Source organism: Camelus bactrianus, chromosome 10 (assembly GCF_048773025.1).
Source record: "Camelus bactrianus isolate YW-2024 breed Bactrian camel chromosome 10, ASM4877302v1, whole genome shotgun sequence".
NCBI classification, from domain to species: domain Eukaryota; kingdom Metazoa; phylum Chordata; class Mammalia; order Artiodactyla; family Camelidae; genus Camelus; species Camelus bactrianus.
Window position 1 is genome coordinate 72,311,392 of NC_133548.1, and position 15,523 is coordinate 72,326,914.

The following is a 15,523-nucleotide window of genomic DNA, read 5'->3' on the forward strand; positions in this document are numbered from 1 at the left end:
GGAGGCGGCGCGGAGAGGGGTCCGCCTCTTGGATCCTGTTGATTGCTCCCATCTCGAAGGCGCTGGCTCTGCTTCCTTACATTCGTGGGGTGCTTGTCTGGCGGTCAGCCTGCTCCTGGGAGGCGACGCGGTACTGTTAGGGTGCGGGGGGCGGTGAGGGGCGGTATCCTCGGTGCAGGCGGCTCGGGGAGAAAGGTCTGCCTGTTGTATCCTGTTGATTTGCTCCCATCTGGAAGGTGTCCTGTCCTGGGGGCTGGCTCTGCTTCCTTATGTTCGCAGGATGCTCATCTGGTGGTCAGCCAGCTCCCAGGAGGCGGGCGTGGTGTAGTCAGGGAGCAGGGGGCAGCTGGGGAGGGGGCCTGCCTTGGAGAATCTGGCCTATTTGCTCCAGTCTCCCTTGCGGCCTGGCTTGGGGGTGGCCTCTGCTGCCCCAGGTGGGCAGGGGGTGGGGGCCACCTGACCGTACAAGCTGACCCCATCTCACCAACCTCCAGTAAGTAAATTGGGAAGTGTGTGTCCTGCCACTGGGGACAGCAAAGGGTGCCCACAAGCCAGGTGTTGGGGAGACAAGGAAGCCTTGGGCAAATCCAAAGTCTTCCGCAGGGCAACCCTCCTCCCCTTGCTATTAGCTCTGTATTCTTGCTAGATTTTAAAATTTTGTCAATCTAGTGTATGTGTAATATTTCATTATGTTTTAAATTTACATATTCTTAATTATTAATGAGATTGGTGGCCTTGTTATATTTGTTGGCCATTTAAATTTCCTTTCTGTGATGTGGTTGTTCAAGTCTTCTGCCCATTTTTCTGGTGGAATGTCTTTTGTCTTAATTGATCTGTAGGAGTTCTTTATGTAGCTGGATGTTAAGTCTTTTTGTCAGTGATACCTGTTATAAATATCCTCTGGCTTTTTTCTATGGTTCTTTTTAATAAGAACTTCTTTTCCTCAAGTAGTCAAAATAATTTTTTCTTTCCATATCAAAGGAGAAGTTCTCCTATATTATTATCTAGAAGTTTTCTTTTTTTCCCCATCTTTAAATCTTACATCCATCTGAAAGCAGTTTTGGTATATGGTTTGAGGTGGAGAGCCATCTAATTTTAAAAAATATGGATGCATAGCTCTCCCAGCAGCAGTTATTTTGAAAGGTTGCCTTTCCCCATGCTCAGCAGTGCGGCCTTAACATGAGTGTAGCAAGGGTCTACGTGCTTGGTCTGTTTTTCTGGACCCTCTTCTGTTTGATTGATCTTCGTCTCTACATCAGTACCACACTGTCCTAAATATTGTTGCTTTATTATAAGTCTTGATATCTTTAAGAGAGTATTGACTGTTCCTAACCTTTGATGCTTCCAAATACAGTTTAGAATCAACTTGTCAAATCCCACCCAAAAATGTTTTTAACCTTCTGATTCTAATAGGGGTTGCATTGAATCTGTCATTCAGTGTCAGTTTAAATTGACATCTTCAATTCTTTACATCATGAGTCTTCTGTTTAGTGACCATTTGGCATAACCCTTTATTCAGGTATCTTTCTATAAAGTTTTAAAATTTTCTCTGTAGAGATTTTTCATCTCTAGATTGTTAGATTTACTGTTACAACTGTATATTAGCACAACAAAGCTATTGTTAATATTAAAAATTTTTTTATTTCTAACGTGTGCAGTATTTACTATAAAATTTTTTATGGAAGTCTTTTATTTCTAGTATGCTAATGGTTTTTCTCAAGAGTAAATTTTATTACCTTTTCTCCCTTATATTTTTGTTATAAATTTTATTGATGTTAAACCACCCTTGAACTCTGGATAACTGTAACTTGATCCTAGTGTATGATCCTTTTTATACATTTTGTGTTTTGTTTTTATTTAGGATGTTTGTATCAGTGTTCACGATTAAGATTGATCTGTGATTTTCCTTTTCTTTGTTATCTTCTGTTGGGTTTAGGTATCAAAATTTTGTTAGCCTTATACAGTGAGCTGAAGAAGTTTCCCTCTTTTCTGTTCTTTATGAGATGTAATGTTGGGAATACTTCTTCCTTAAATGATTTCTAGGACTTAGAGTGAAGCTGTTTGGGCCTAGAGTGTTCCACATGGGAAGATGTTTGACTATTTATTCAATTTCTTCAGTGGTTAAAAATCAACGCAGCTTTTCCATTTCTTACGTCAGCTTAGTAAATTATATTTTTCCAGGAATTTACCCATTCAGATTCTCAACATTAATTCATAATAGTTTCTTCTTAACGTCTGAAGATCAGTAGTAACATTTTCTTTTTCATTTGTGATACTACCTTCTCTGTTTTGAAATGTATAAAGTGGTATAAAAACTATAGTTATTTCTATCAGCTAATTATTATTCATCTACAATTACTATCGTGAAATTACTAGATGTATCATAAATTTTGCAGTCATAATAACTTACTTTTATTTGGGAATATAATATGTTTATCTGTAGCCAATCTTTGCATTTTAGCAATAGAACATGCAATTGAAAAGGTGTAACAGTGTCACAGAAACCAAGCATGAAGAGAGTTTCAAGAAGACAAGAAGAGCCAGTGGTACTGAGGAAAGTTCAAGGAGAGGGCAGATTGGAGGTCTTAGATTGGACAGAAATAGGCCTTATGAAGAGTGGTCAACCTCTTAGAGTTACGATCTTAAGTTCCTTTCTTAAGACACTTCTGACTTCAAAACCCACCAGGCATCAGAGGTAAAATTTCAGAATTCTTAGCCAGAGAAATCACAGCTATATTCCTTTTTTTCATTTCTTTAAAGTTACGACTCTAAGATCAAGGGTGAAATGCACTGAGGGGAATTTGGGGAGGTGTTTTTTCCTTTTCATCCTGTAGGTGTCGTCGCCTATGTCCTGAATGTTTACTGCTTTCATTTTCTAAGAATTCTGAATTACCTTTTATATCAAAATCAGGTTTTTCACATGGTACTTTTAAAATTTTGCTTATTTGCAATATGCCTTTAATTAAAATTGAGGCCCTGTGTTGAGGTCTCCTGAAAGGTAGTGCAGAAGCTCATGAAAATTTTGAAGGAGGTGATCATGCTTCACATCTGTGGAAATTCTATTTAAATTTAATGTTAAAGATCATTTTATCTTTGCCTTTCATTCCAGGAACCTGTGTCCCTGAAGTGTGGTAAAGCTGCAGAGCTGGTTGCTACTCACTTTTCTAAACAGATTGAAACAGTCCTTAAAAAACTTCAGGTAAATTTTGCAGAATATATTGGGAAAAAATACGTAGTGGAGAGACAGTTATTGAAAATGTACTTAAGAACTTTTGCTTGTAATCATTTCTTCAATTGATAGTTCCTTTTAATAGCAATTTTTGCACATTGTGTGTGTGTGTGGTGTGGGGAGGGGGAATTTGGGAGCAGTTGTGGGTCTCTTGAGTCTGGAAATGAGGATACTCATCTTTATGCTTTAGAAATACTAACATGACAGAAACATTTCTGGAGCTGTGACCTGCACTCACCCTAGACATTGTAACCATGGAGGCCCCCCCCACCCCCCCATATCTTCTGCTGTAGTAGCTGCAACGGTATTCTCTTTGGGTTTCACGTAATTCAGACTTCTGTCATCCTCGCATTGTGTTAATGATGACTAGAATTTTTCTTGGAAAATCTTAATTGGAATATAGCTGTATTAATGTTGAATGCTGAGATGCTCAGTTGGAAGTACTGTATGTATCATGGAGCTAGTATTCCATTCACCACTACCACAGCACTGCTGGGAGAGTGCTTTGCTCACTACCATTATGGCCACAAGTGGTAGAGATAGGGAATAGGACAGTGACAGGAACATGTAGCACAACCCAGGGTCCCCACATGGCAGTAATAGTAGTAGGAGACACATGCACAAGATGAAAACCACAGCAGTGAGTGGGAGGCAGCTGGTGTAAGAGATAGAGATATGGAGTTCATTCATTGACACGCTTCATTTTCCCACTACTGTGCCCCCACCACCACAGTATGGTGGGCTCTGGGGGGCACAGATAAGTGTACAATGTTTTCTTTAATTTTTTCATATGGAACAGAGGAGTACCTGTATAAGCACAGTACAGTGTTAAAAGCTCTACACCAGACATAGTAAAAAAGTGCTGCAGGAACAAGAGCAGAGATTGAGAGAGTCAGACAAGAGTTCCTAGATATGCACGAACTGGGCTTAAATAATTGGTATTAGTTGTCTAGGCAGAGAATTGGGCAGGAGTTCTAGATAAAGGGCCCTGGGTGTGCAGAGACTTAAAGGCACAAAGCGACATGCATTTTCAGAGGATGACGTGGGGGCGATAGCAGAAGATGAAGCTATAAATATGTCGGGGGGAGGAGTTAGAAGTATAGAGACTCGAAAATAGGGTTTGGGGGTTTACAGTGAACAATTTAATATGTAAAGCTAAGAAATAATATACTGAATCTTCTGTGTGCTGGAGAATTACTAAGTGTTTTACGCAAGGGAACTATAGCATTAGATTCAGCTTAGAGAAGATTAACCCTGTAGTGTGAGGAAGACTTAGAGGCGCTGCCACTGAATATTGTTACTGAAGATTGTTTTTCCACTTAAAGTGAGAAATACTGTGATTTAGAAGGTCTCTGATGTAACTTGCAGTTTTACCTGGCCAAAAAGCAGTCTTGGTAACATACTTTTTACCTGTAGCCTTAGTTATAGATGTGATTACATAATGCTTTTTGTTTCAGAGAAGATGTCCTTGTAAATCAGGAATTGCTGCAAACGTCTCCATGTGTCGCAGAGCCGTTCACTGAGCTGTTGTGTCCATTCAGCCCCAACCGGGTTATAGAGATGCTGCCAGGCCTGGAGTGCTGCCGCCTGGAAGAAAGCATTCAGGTGAGACCAGTGGTGTAGAGGAGGCAAGAGTCAACTTCCCTTAATCATTCACCATTGTATAAATGAGCAAAGGGAGACTCACATTAAATTAATCTGCTTAAGTTTATACCTGAGATTAAACCCAGTCTGACTCCGTGGTGCATGGGCTCCATTGCTGTGATAAAGTTCTTCTGTGTTTATTCCAGTAAAATCAGAAACAGCACATGTCCATCATTGTTACTAGTCAAGGTTCACAGCCATTCTAGCCAACATGATAAATGTGGAAAAAGGAATACCATAAAAATACTAAGAGAACAAAACACGCTCTAACTTGCAGGCACTGATGTCACATGGTCCTGTTGTGCCAGGACCTACAGGTTGAGTGGCAGCCAGGAGCCTTAGCACAGGCGCTGCCTGGATCCTCTTTTCCTTGTGTTCTGTTTCCAAATGAAAATGAATGTGTGTGCACACGCGCGCGTACCTGTGTGTACGCATATACACGTGAATTCTAGTCTACGGAAAGAGGCAGCACATTCCCTGCTTGAGATTTGTTTTTAAGCCTCAATCAGATCTTTCCTCTGCTGTCAGTACTCCTGAAACGGTAACCTCCGTTTTCCACATCCACCTCCTGAACTCCCCACACACTTACAAATTTTTAATTATGAAATATTTCAAATGTATAGAAGTATACATATATTATACCTACCAACCCAATTTTATATGTGTGAACACTGCTGTACTGGCTTCTATCTTTGTTGTTTTGTAGTTTGTCTTAGAAATAAAGCACCCATTATCTGTTATGTCCCCCTGAGCTTATCACCCACATGAAGCTAGGCAGTTTCTCCTTCCCATCCATGTTTTTTATTTTTCCTATATGTGCATTTACCTAAGGAACACAAGATACAGTTTTATATCTTTTAAAAATTTGTATTAATGATATAGTGTATGTATCCAAATGCAAATTTTTATTAATTTTTATCTATTTTTATATGTACAGATGTAGTTCATTCATTTTAATCTTTATACAGTAGTCTATTGACTGACCACAACATTGTACACTGACTATACTTCAATAAAAAAAGTAAATAAATAAATAAAAGCAGTCTACTGACTGACCCGCCACAGTTCATATATTTCCCTATTCATGGATGTTCTGATTGTCTGCAGTCCTTGGCCGTTACAAACTGCTCCATGGGACACCTTTGTGCTTATCTCCTAGGTACTCAGGTGAGGTTTCTCTAGGTAATGTGCCTTAATATCCCAGGAAGTGGGATTCTTTAGACAACAGAGTAGCTTAATTCCACTGGTTTTTGCCAAGTTGATTTCTTAGTTGTTTCCATTCTCCTCATCCGTGTTTTTAGTTTGCTGTTTTTCCACATCCTTGCATGTTCCTAATATTCAGACATCTTAAGTCTTTTTTTATTTGATGGAGCATGACACGTAGCCTTGTTGTTTTAGTCTGTTGATTCCTGCCAGTTCTGATGGCTCTCACTGATCACTCGTGACACTGCGTCTCTTTCCATGTGTTCAATGACACTTTGGGTTTTCTTGTCCCTGAACTATCTGTTCACATCATTGACCCATTTTCCTAGTGAGGATTTGCCCTTTGTGCTGATTTCTCGAAGTTCTTGTTATTTCTGGGTTTCTAATGCTAAGTGCTCTTTTATGTTGGAGGTGCCTCCTTCCATGCTGTTATGGCGTATTTTTTAAATTTGTTTTCAGTGATTTCCAATTTAATTATCAGTATTTTCCTTTAAAGTTAAGTTTTTGTGTGTGTGACTTTTATTTCTATTCCTACTTTAATGGCATAAAGGATATCTTATATGAGTTTTATAGTTTGGCTTTTTACATTTTATCTGGAATTTATTTTTGTAAACAGACCAAGAGAGGGATTTATATATTTTTTCCATGTGGATGACTGATGGTCCACATGTCATTTTATTGTCCTTTCTTCCCTTATTTTTAATGCCATATACCAAAATCCCAAATATACATAGATGTTTCTGTGGATTCTGTTCTTTTTTGGTCATTTTTCTTTCCTTATACTAATACCACAGATTTTAATGAAAACAGCTTTAGAATAAGATTTATTAGTTGAAAGAAAATTCTTCCCTCGTCATTCTTTTTCTTTAAAACCCTTTGGCTGTTCTTGGCCTCTTACTATTTCATATCAGTTTAGGAATCACACTGTCACATACCTTTATAACTAGGATTTTGATGAAGAAATGCATTGAATTTATAGATTCATTTCAGGAGAATTGACATTTTATGGTATTGTTTTCACATCCAGGACCATGGTTGCCTTTTTAAAATGCCCTTTGTGCTCTTTGGTGAGGTTTTATCACTTTATATAATATCCTACTTGTCTCTTGGCATATTTTCTTAAATTTGTTTCCAGATACTTACACTTATTAACATTCTAAAGGAAATTTTTTAAAATGACATTTTTTACTGATTACTTTTGGTGCATATTACTAAGTTTAGCATGTTGTTTTGTAGCTAGAGCTACGAGGCTGAAGTATTTTTTCATTCAAATAGCGTCTAGATTTTTATTATGACTGTAATATTTTGTGAGAACCATGGTAGTTTTTTTCCTTTCCAATCTTGATGCTTTTTTCAGTCTCCTGTCAGAGGTCTAGGAGCTCTGGGGTTTTACTGAAAAGAGGCAATGACAGTGTGCACTGTCATTCCTGATTTAAAAGTGAGTGTGTCTACCATTTTATATTAAATATGACTTTTATTGTAGTATTTTGATAGCTTTTTTTTTTTTTATTAAATTACAAAAGTTCCATTCCCAGTTTGGGTTAGAGTGTTTTATATTTTTATTTTTGTCAAGAATGGGTTCTGTGCTGCATTTTATCAAATGATTTTTTTCTCTATTTATTGAGATGATCACATATTTTCCTTGTTTTACCTGTTAATATGTTATTTGTGCTTCTCTTTTTCCTTGGTAAGAAAGTATTATTCTACTTTATTAGTCTTTCCAAAGACTAATTGGGGATTTTTAAAAACCTCTGTTGTTTCTCTGTTGATTGTGACATTCTTTTCTGTACTTATTTTCTTTGTTTTATCGTGGCTTAATTGCTATTTCTCATTTACTCCCTAGAAACTTAGTTTATGAATTTTTATTGAGATCCCACAAGCTAATGTGTAGTGGTTTCATTGTCATTTTGTTCTAAGTATTTTGTGTGTAGTTATACTTGTCAATTTCTGGTGTATATTATTATTGTTTATATATTCATTTTACCTTTTATGTCATGGATACACATAATTCAGGTTCACAAACAACTTTTAAAATAAAGTAGAAAAAAATGAATGACCTTGGTTCAGTTAGAGTCCCAAATGGGCCACTCCAAGACTAGAAAGTCAAATATTTGCATGTTATTCTGTAAAGTAGCATACTTCTGGGGTTTGAATTCATGTTTTATTATCCAGGGTTTTTTTTTTTTTTTCCATTCTTAATAGAATCTTCTAACTCAGTGAACAAGATTTATGAAAGTTTGTCATTTCCTTTTTCCTAGATTACTCAAGTATCAGCTTCATGAGGTCACTGCCTAACTATTTGAGAAGAAAGGAGATATTCATGGTGCCTTTTTAATAATGCTAGAGGTAAGATTTTACTCTGTGCTTTGTCATGTTTCTATCTAGCCCTCTATTCATTTATCATTCCCATGTTTTTTTATTTGATGTATAAAACTAAGTTTTCATCATTCCATCTTAATTTCCTATGTCTCAAAGTAAGTTGCAGACAGGGTACATTTTATCTGTAAGTATTTCTATCACATGTATCATTAACTAGATTTGCTTTCTTTGTGGCATTTTTTTGAGGTAAAATAACCGTACGCAATGCATAAGTGTTAGTTGTGGCATTTATTGAGTTTTAACAAATGCATACATCTGTGTAACCCTAGTCCCCAACAAAATAGAGAACATCACCTTCAACCCAGGAAGTCCCTTCACAGTCAGTCCCCACTTCCATCCCCCAGAGATAACCACACTTCCGATTTTTTTTCCATTGTGGATGAGTTTTGCCTGTTTTATTCATTCGTACTAGTGGAATCACTCAGTAGCTACTCTAGTAGAATTCTCCTTTCACTCAGCGTAATGGTTTTGAGGCTTATCTCTGTCACTGCACGTGTCAGTCCTTGTGCCTGTTACTGCTGCGCACTGTTGAACTGTAGGAAGACAGCACCGCTTCGCCGTTCTCCTGGTGACTGACACCCGGGCTAGTTCCAGCTTCTGACTATTCCGAGTACAGTTGCTGTGACCACGCTTGTACGGAAATGCTCTCCTTCCCCTGCAGTCACTGCCAAGGAGTGGGGCTGGGATATCGCAGGGTAGGCGTCAGTTCAGTTTTGTAAGCAATTAGCAGGCGTTTTCCCAGTGATTGTGGCATTTCACGTTCCACCAGTGATGTATGAGAGTTGTGGTTCCGCATTCTTGCCAACAGTTTGTCCTATCAGTTTTTCAAAAATTTTTTTCTATTCAATTGTTGTAAAATAAGTTTTATTACCATTAAATACATTCACATTGTTCTGCAGCCATCACCACCTTCCATCTCCAGATCTTTTTGAACTTCCCAAACTCATTAGGTAATTACTCCCATTCTTCCCTGTCCCTGGCAACCACCATTCTACTTTAGACTCTATGCGTTTGATTACTCGAGATACTTCATATAAGAGGAATCAGTGTTTGTATTTGTCTTTTTTTTTTTTTTTGGTGGTGATAGGTAATTAGGTTTGTTTATTTATTTTTAGAGAAGTTCTTGGGGATTAAACCCAGGACCTTGTGTATGCTAGGTGTGTGCTCTACCACTGGGCTATACCCTCCCCAGTATTTGTCCTCTTTGTTTCTAGCTTATTGCACTTAAACCATAAGATCTTCAAGATTTATCTGTGTTGTGGCACATAACAGAATTTCATTCATTTTTTAAAGCTAAGTAACACTCCATTTTATGTACACACCACATTTAGTTTTTCCATTCATCCATCCATGGACACTTGGGTTGCTCCCACCTTTTGACTCATGTGAATAACGCTGCTATGAACATGAGTGTGCAAATACTTTTTGAGTCCTTTCAATTCTTCGGGATATATACTGAGAAATGATATTGCTGGATTAAATGGTAATTCTATTTTTAATCGTCTCAGGGACCACCGTACCATTTTCCATAATGGCTGCATCACTTTACATTCTCACCGGCAGTGCACCAGGGTTTCAGCTTCTCCACATCCTCACCAACACATGTTGTTTCCTGTTTTCTTGATGGTAGCCATCGTCGTGGGTGTGAAGTGTTATGTATCAGTTTTTAAACACTGTCACCTAGCTAAGAATAGGGATGTTCTATTTTTAATTTAAAAAAATGGTTACTATTGGCTTCTTGTTTTTTCCTAGCCGTATGATTGTGAAACAGGCCAGGAACACTATTCCACAGAGCATTTGTGTAGGCTCTTACCCTCTTTTAGTCTCTGCATTACCCTGACATCTCTTTTTTCCCTTGTAATTTATGTGTAGGTGACATCATGAACCTAATTTTAAAGGGTAAGTAAAAGTACTCATGGCGTGGATAGGGAGTGGGGAAGTGGGAGGTCCTCCCAGGGAGTGAGATGGCCATTTGCAAAGGCACAGGGATGTGAAGAAATAACAAGCTTGTAGGAGAGGAACTGGCAGCCCTACGGGGGCACAACTGTCCATGTATAGGCAGGTCAGGCTAGAGACAGAAGTTAGGTCCGGATTTGGAAAGATTTTGTAAGACGTGCTATAAAGAATTGGGACTGGTAAACATTTCACACAAAATCAACTGAAGGTTTTTCAACAAGGAGCTGATGTGATACTGTGTTTCATAAAGACTGCTCTGTGGACCCTAGGAGGATCTATGAGAGGAGGGTGGGGAAGGGGGAAGGGGGAGGGGACACCGGAAGCAGAGAGCACTTGGCGGGGTACTGCAATAGTACAGGTGTGACTCAGTGAGGACGTGAGCTGGGCATGGCAGTGGTCGTGGAGTGAGAGGAGGTGGATTTGAGAACTTACTGATCATTTGAATGTGGTATGGGGTGAAGGAGAGGGGATTAATGACTCTGAACTTCAGCTTAACATGAGCCTGTGAGGAACCTCAGGGAAAGGAGCAGATTTGGTAGAAGGGGTAGATGAAGATCAGCTTCAGCTTGTATTAAGAAGCCTTTGAAACATCAGTTAAGGGGGTGTAAGAATCCAGAATTCAGCAGAGTAGGGGATCCTGCAGCTGCGTGTTGAGGAGGGGCCACACCTGAGGCTGTGCACTACGCTGTCACCATAGACCTGTCATGTCCTTTTTATTCCCACCCATCCCTCTTTCTCATAACCCGGTATGAATTTTACTCCCTTACTGTAAGTTTGGGTTAATTGTAATCTTCATTGCTTTGCCTAAAGAACGTCATGATTGACTGTGGTGGCACAACGGAAGCGAAAGTGGGGCACACTTGGTGATATTTGGTATTTTGAATCTGTTCCAGTGCAACTAGTGATGCTTTCTGTATACAGAGCAAGTCTCATCTAAATGACAGAGATCACTCTTAATAACTTTCTTTCTTGGGTTTTATCTTTAAAATATGTTAATTCAGATATTGATGGATGAGAGATATAAAGTGTTCCTTTCACCTCCTAGAGACTGCAAAGCAAGCTTCCAGAGAGAGCACATCAAGATGAACGTCAGTTCTTGAGTAAAATTGATTCGTTTTTCCGTGGACCCCACGTTTTAAAAAATGTTGAATGATAACTGTATCTGTTAAACAGTAATACATTGACCTGCATAATTACTGTTTATCCACTTTAATAGTGATCCCAATTTTCTCTTTGTTTTCAAGGGCTTCTAGTAGGAAGTGAAAGAAACCGTTGTGATTTTGTGCTGCTAATTGTCAGGAGAGGTCGTTGTACAGGAACTTAGGTGCTTTTCACTGATCCTGATGAATTTTTTGGCTATGTTTTTGTACTTGTGTTTTGGTTATTATAAATGAGGTACATACTAACACCCTAAAAATTACTATAATGTGCTGAACAACAGCAAAGTGAGCTTCTAATCAGTAAGTAGTAGCCAGTTTTTCTGTGTTGAATTTATATAATTTTAGCACAATGCAGCAAAGTTTGACAGTTTAGAATTTTAAGTCTTCGTCACAGATACATAGTTTCCATGACATTCCTTGATAATAAAAAATTACTGATCTTATAAAATTGTGGTACAATATACATAACATAAAATTCACTATTGTAGCCATTTTTAAGTATTCAGTTCAGTGGCGATAAGTACATTCACATTGTTGTGCAATCCACCGCCATCCATCTCCAGAACCATGTCAGCTTCCCAAACTGAAACTCTGTGCCCGTTAGACAGTTACTCCCCATCCCTCCTCCCGATACAGCCCCATTAAGCATTCTCTTTTCTGAATTTGATTATTCTGTGTATCTTGTATAAGTGGAATCAAGCCGCATTTGTCCCTTTTTGTCTAGCTTATTTCATTTAGTATTACGTTTTCAAGATTGGTCCATGTTGTGGCACATGTCAGAATTTCATCCTTTTTGTTTTTTTAAATGGAAAGATAGCCAGTTTACAATGTTGTGTCAATTTCCAGTGCAGAGCACAATTTTTCACTTACACCTGAACATACATATATTTATTGTCACATTCTTTTTCATTCTGAGCTACCATAAGATCTTGTATGTATTTCCCTGTGCTATACTTTATAATCTTGTTTATCTATTCTGCATATGCCTGTCAGTATCTGCAAATTTTGAACTCCCAGTCTGTCCTTTCCCACCCCCCACCCCCTTGGCAACCACAAGTTTGTATTCTATGTCTATGAGTCTGTTACTGTTTCATATTTATTTAATTTTATTTTTTTAAGATTCCACATATGAGAGATCTCATACTGTATTTTTTTTTCTCTTTCTGGCTTACTTCCCCAGGAGAGAGAGGGCAAGACGAGGAGAGGGCAGGCCTGGGGAGGGCAGGCAAAGGACATGGCAGGCCCAGGAAAGGGCAGGCCCAGGTGAGGGGAAGCCCAGGAGATAGTGGGGAGGACCAGGTGAGGGCAGGCCCAGGAGAGGGCAGGTCGAAGGGCAGGACCAGGTGTGTTCAGGCACAGGAAAGGGCAGGTCCATGAGAGAGCAGGCCCTGGTGAGGGCAGGACCAGGTGATGGCAGGCCCAGGAGAGGGCAGGCAAATTACATGTCATGCTCAGGTGAGGGTAAACCCAGGAAAGTGCAGCCCTAGGAGAGGGCAGGCCCAGGGGAGGGCCGGCCCAGGAGAAGTCCTATTAAACTTCCAAGAGATGACATTGAGAGGCAATGGGTATTTGAGTCTGGAATACAGGAGGGAGGTCTAGGTTGGAAATAGCAGTTTGGAAGTTGTCAACTTGTAGAGAATACATAAAGCCCTAAGGCTGATGGGGGCAGCAGCAGAAAGTAGTAGAGGCCAGAAGACTGAGCCTCAGGGGTGCTGTGTGCCAGCATTCAGGGGCTGGGACTGAGAAGTCCAGCCAGGGCCATGGGAGGAAATCAGAGCAGCCTGAGACCCAGGAATCCCTGTGAGGAAAGGGCTTGACGTGACAAGTCAGGGAGAGCAGCGGTGGGAAGTGTGGCTGCCGGGCTGTGCGAGGAGAGGACTGAGCTCCCCGTGGAGTCAGCACCTGGTGGGTGGTGGGTGATCCTGTCATGAGCAGTTGCAGTTCAGTGGACACGCTTGCTTGGATGGAAAATGAGAGGAATCAGAGGAAGCGAATGGGAAGAGCTCCTTTGCAGGGGCAGGAGTCGTGTGTGCCGGAGAGCAGAGAGATGGGGCCTCAGCTGGAGGGTGAATGCATCTTTTTTAAGATGAGGGCAATAACAGTGTATGCTAATAGAAAAGATAGATTAAAGGGGTAAATTAGTAAGACCACATCCACTTAGGTGAGGGGAGTTGCAGGTGACGGCAGGTGTGGGCCCAGAAATGCCCCTGAGAGAGTCAGCTTCAAAACACTTACCAGGTTGAGTCCACTCAAGACCAGCTCCCAGGAGTGTCAGCCACTTAGGAACTCTACCGCCCCCTGCAGTTTTGATCCTGGCAGGGCCAGAAACCATAATTAGCCAGCTGAGGGAGGTAGGATGGAGTTTGGCAGGAAGAAGAGGCCTGCCCTGCCTTCCCCCCCTCCTGCAAGTGCTCAGCCAGCAGCGTGGCCTCACTGAGTAACTGACGTGGTGCTTTCATAGTTATGTGGTTAAAAAGTTCTCAAATGTTATACCATGCTCCCAAATAAATCTTTGATTGATTAAAGATTTACTTGGTGGAAATAAAAGCAAAAAGTAAAATAAAGTGAAGAAAGTGTGTAAACATAAGGCTGAGCCACAGAGCAAGGTCAGCAGACATGCATAAACACGTTTTCATTTCATCTGGAGAGCGTGTGTTGGTTTCTCAAGTTTGTACTTAATGATACATATTGCCACAATCTCTGAAACCATGAAAACAGCTTTTTGATGTTTGCATCTGCTAAATTCCATGGAGACTGGCTGGGGCCCAGAGGGATGTGGAAAGGAATGAACTGAGGGATGAGATTTAGAGATTTTTGTTGGGGAGCTCCCTGGGGGACTAGGCCTTCAGCATCCTGTGGTTCCACCCCACTCTAACCACAGTTGCGTACAAACATGGCTTTCTCAGGGGCAAGCCTCACTTGTGGAAATCTCCCAAAACACTCAGCCACCTAGCACCAACATTTGAAAGGAATCCAAAATGGCCCATAAGTAATTGCAGAGATTTGAAATGCCTTAGGCTCCCAAGTGCGCACCAGGCACACTGGGCCTCTGGGTCTCTGTGCACACTCACAGGGACACTGGCTCTGGAGGGACAGTTGAGGGACAGTTGAGGGTCAGTGCTGTTGCTAGGCTACGACTGTTCCGGACCAAACATTCCGAGCCGTTGAGCTTTTCAGCCAAGGTGTGGCAGCGAGACCTCTGTGGCTCTTCTGCAGCGCCAGCGCTGAGATTGGGAGGTGGCAAGAGACCAGGAGGGAAGTGAGCGGTGTCGGAAGGCGATAAGCCAGATGAAGAAGAGACTCACTGAGTTCGCGAGCTGTGTGGGCTTCAGCATCCATCAGAGAGAGCGCAGGAATCGTGAGAACCCCGTGCCTGGGTATCACGTCCGTAAGCGCGAACTAACTCCGTTCCACAAAGCCGCATATTTTGGTCATCTGGACACAGCGGAGGTGTTGCTGTTATATAACAAAAATGTTGTAAACAGCAGAGACAGGAAGAACAGGTAACAGCGGCGGGACGGGGTGGGGCAGGCCTGGGACGAGCTGCCAACTATGGTTTTAAGACATGAATTTTAAATTGCCTTCCCATGTCAGAGATGTTCAAGTGTGAGAAAATGAGCATGTTAGAATCATTGAAGTACAGTGTTCTCTCTCATCCTTGCAGCAGCAAAGTAGATACATTATCACTTTACTTAATTGAAATGTTGTTTTTGTAAAATAGTAACGGTAACAATTATAAGATTATCTAACAATTATTGAGCTGTTATTTTGTGCAAGGAACTGCCAGACAGTTTGCATAGCTTTTCATTTAAGCATCACAGCGGCGTCCTGTAAGATAACTACTACTTCATGCCCATTTTGTTGATGAGGAAATTGAGGCACAGACAGGCTAAGTGAGAGCTAATAAGGGACAGTGTTAAAGTAGAAGTCAGACCCAAGGTGAGCTGAATCT

At 40.6% G+C, this 15,523-nt stretch overlaps 1 protein-coding gene across 1 annotated transcript in view; it reads left to right on the plus strand.

Annotated features, from left to right (window-relative positions):
• The window catches only part of LOC141578993 (ankyrin repeat domain-containing protein 26-like), an 80,230-nt gene that overhangs the window by 3,633 nt on the left and 61,074 nt on the right, over positions 1 to 15,523 (plus strand). Inside the window, exons 4-7 of the mRNA XM_074373094.1 lie at positions 3,110 to 3,199; positions 4,687 to 4,834; positions 8,335 to 8,422; positions 14,788 to 15,074. Of these exons, the coding sequence (XP_074229195.1) occupies positions 14,860 to 15,074 (215 nt within the window). The 5' untranslated portion in view covers positions 3,110 to 3,199; positions 4,687 to 4,834; positions 8,335 to 8,422; positions 14,788 to 14,859. The remainder of the gene's footprint in view (positions 1 to 3,109; positions 3,200 to 4,686; positions 4,835 to 8,334; positions 8,423 to 14,787; positions 15,075 to 15,523) is intronic.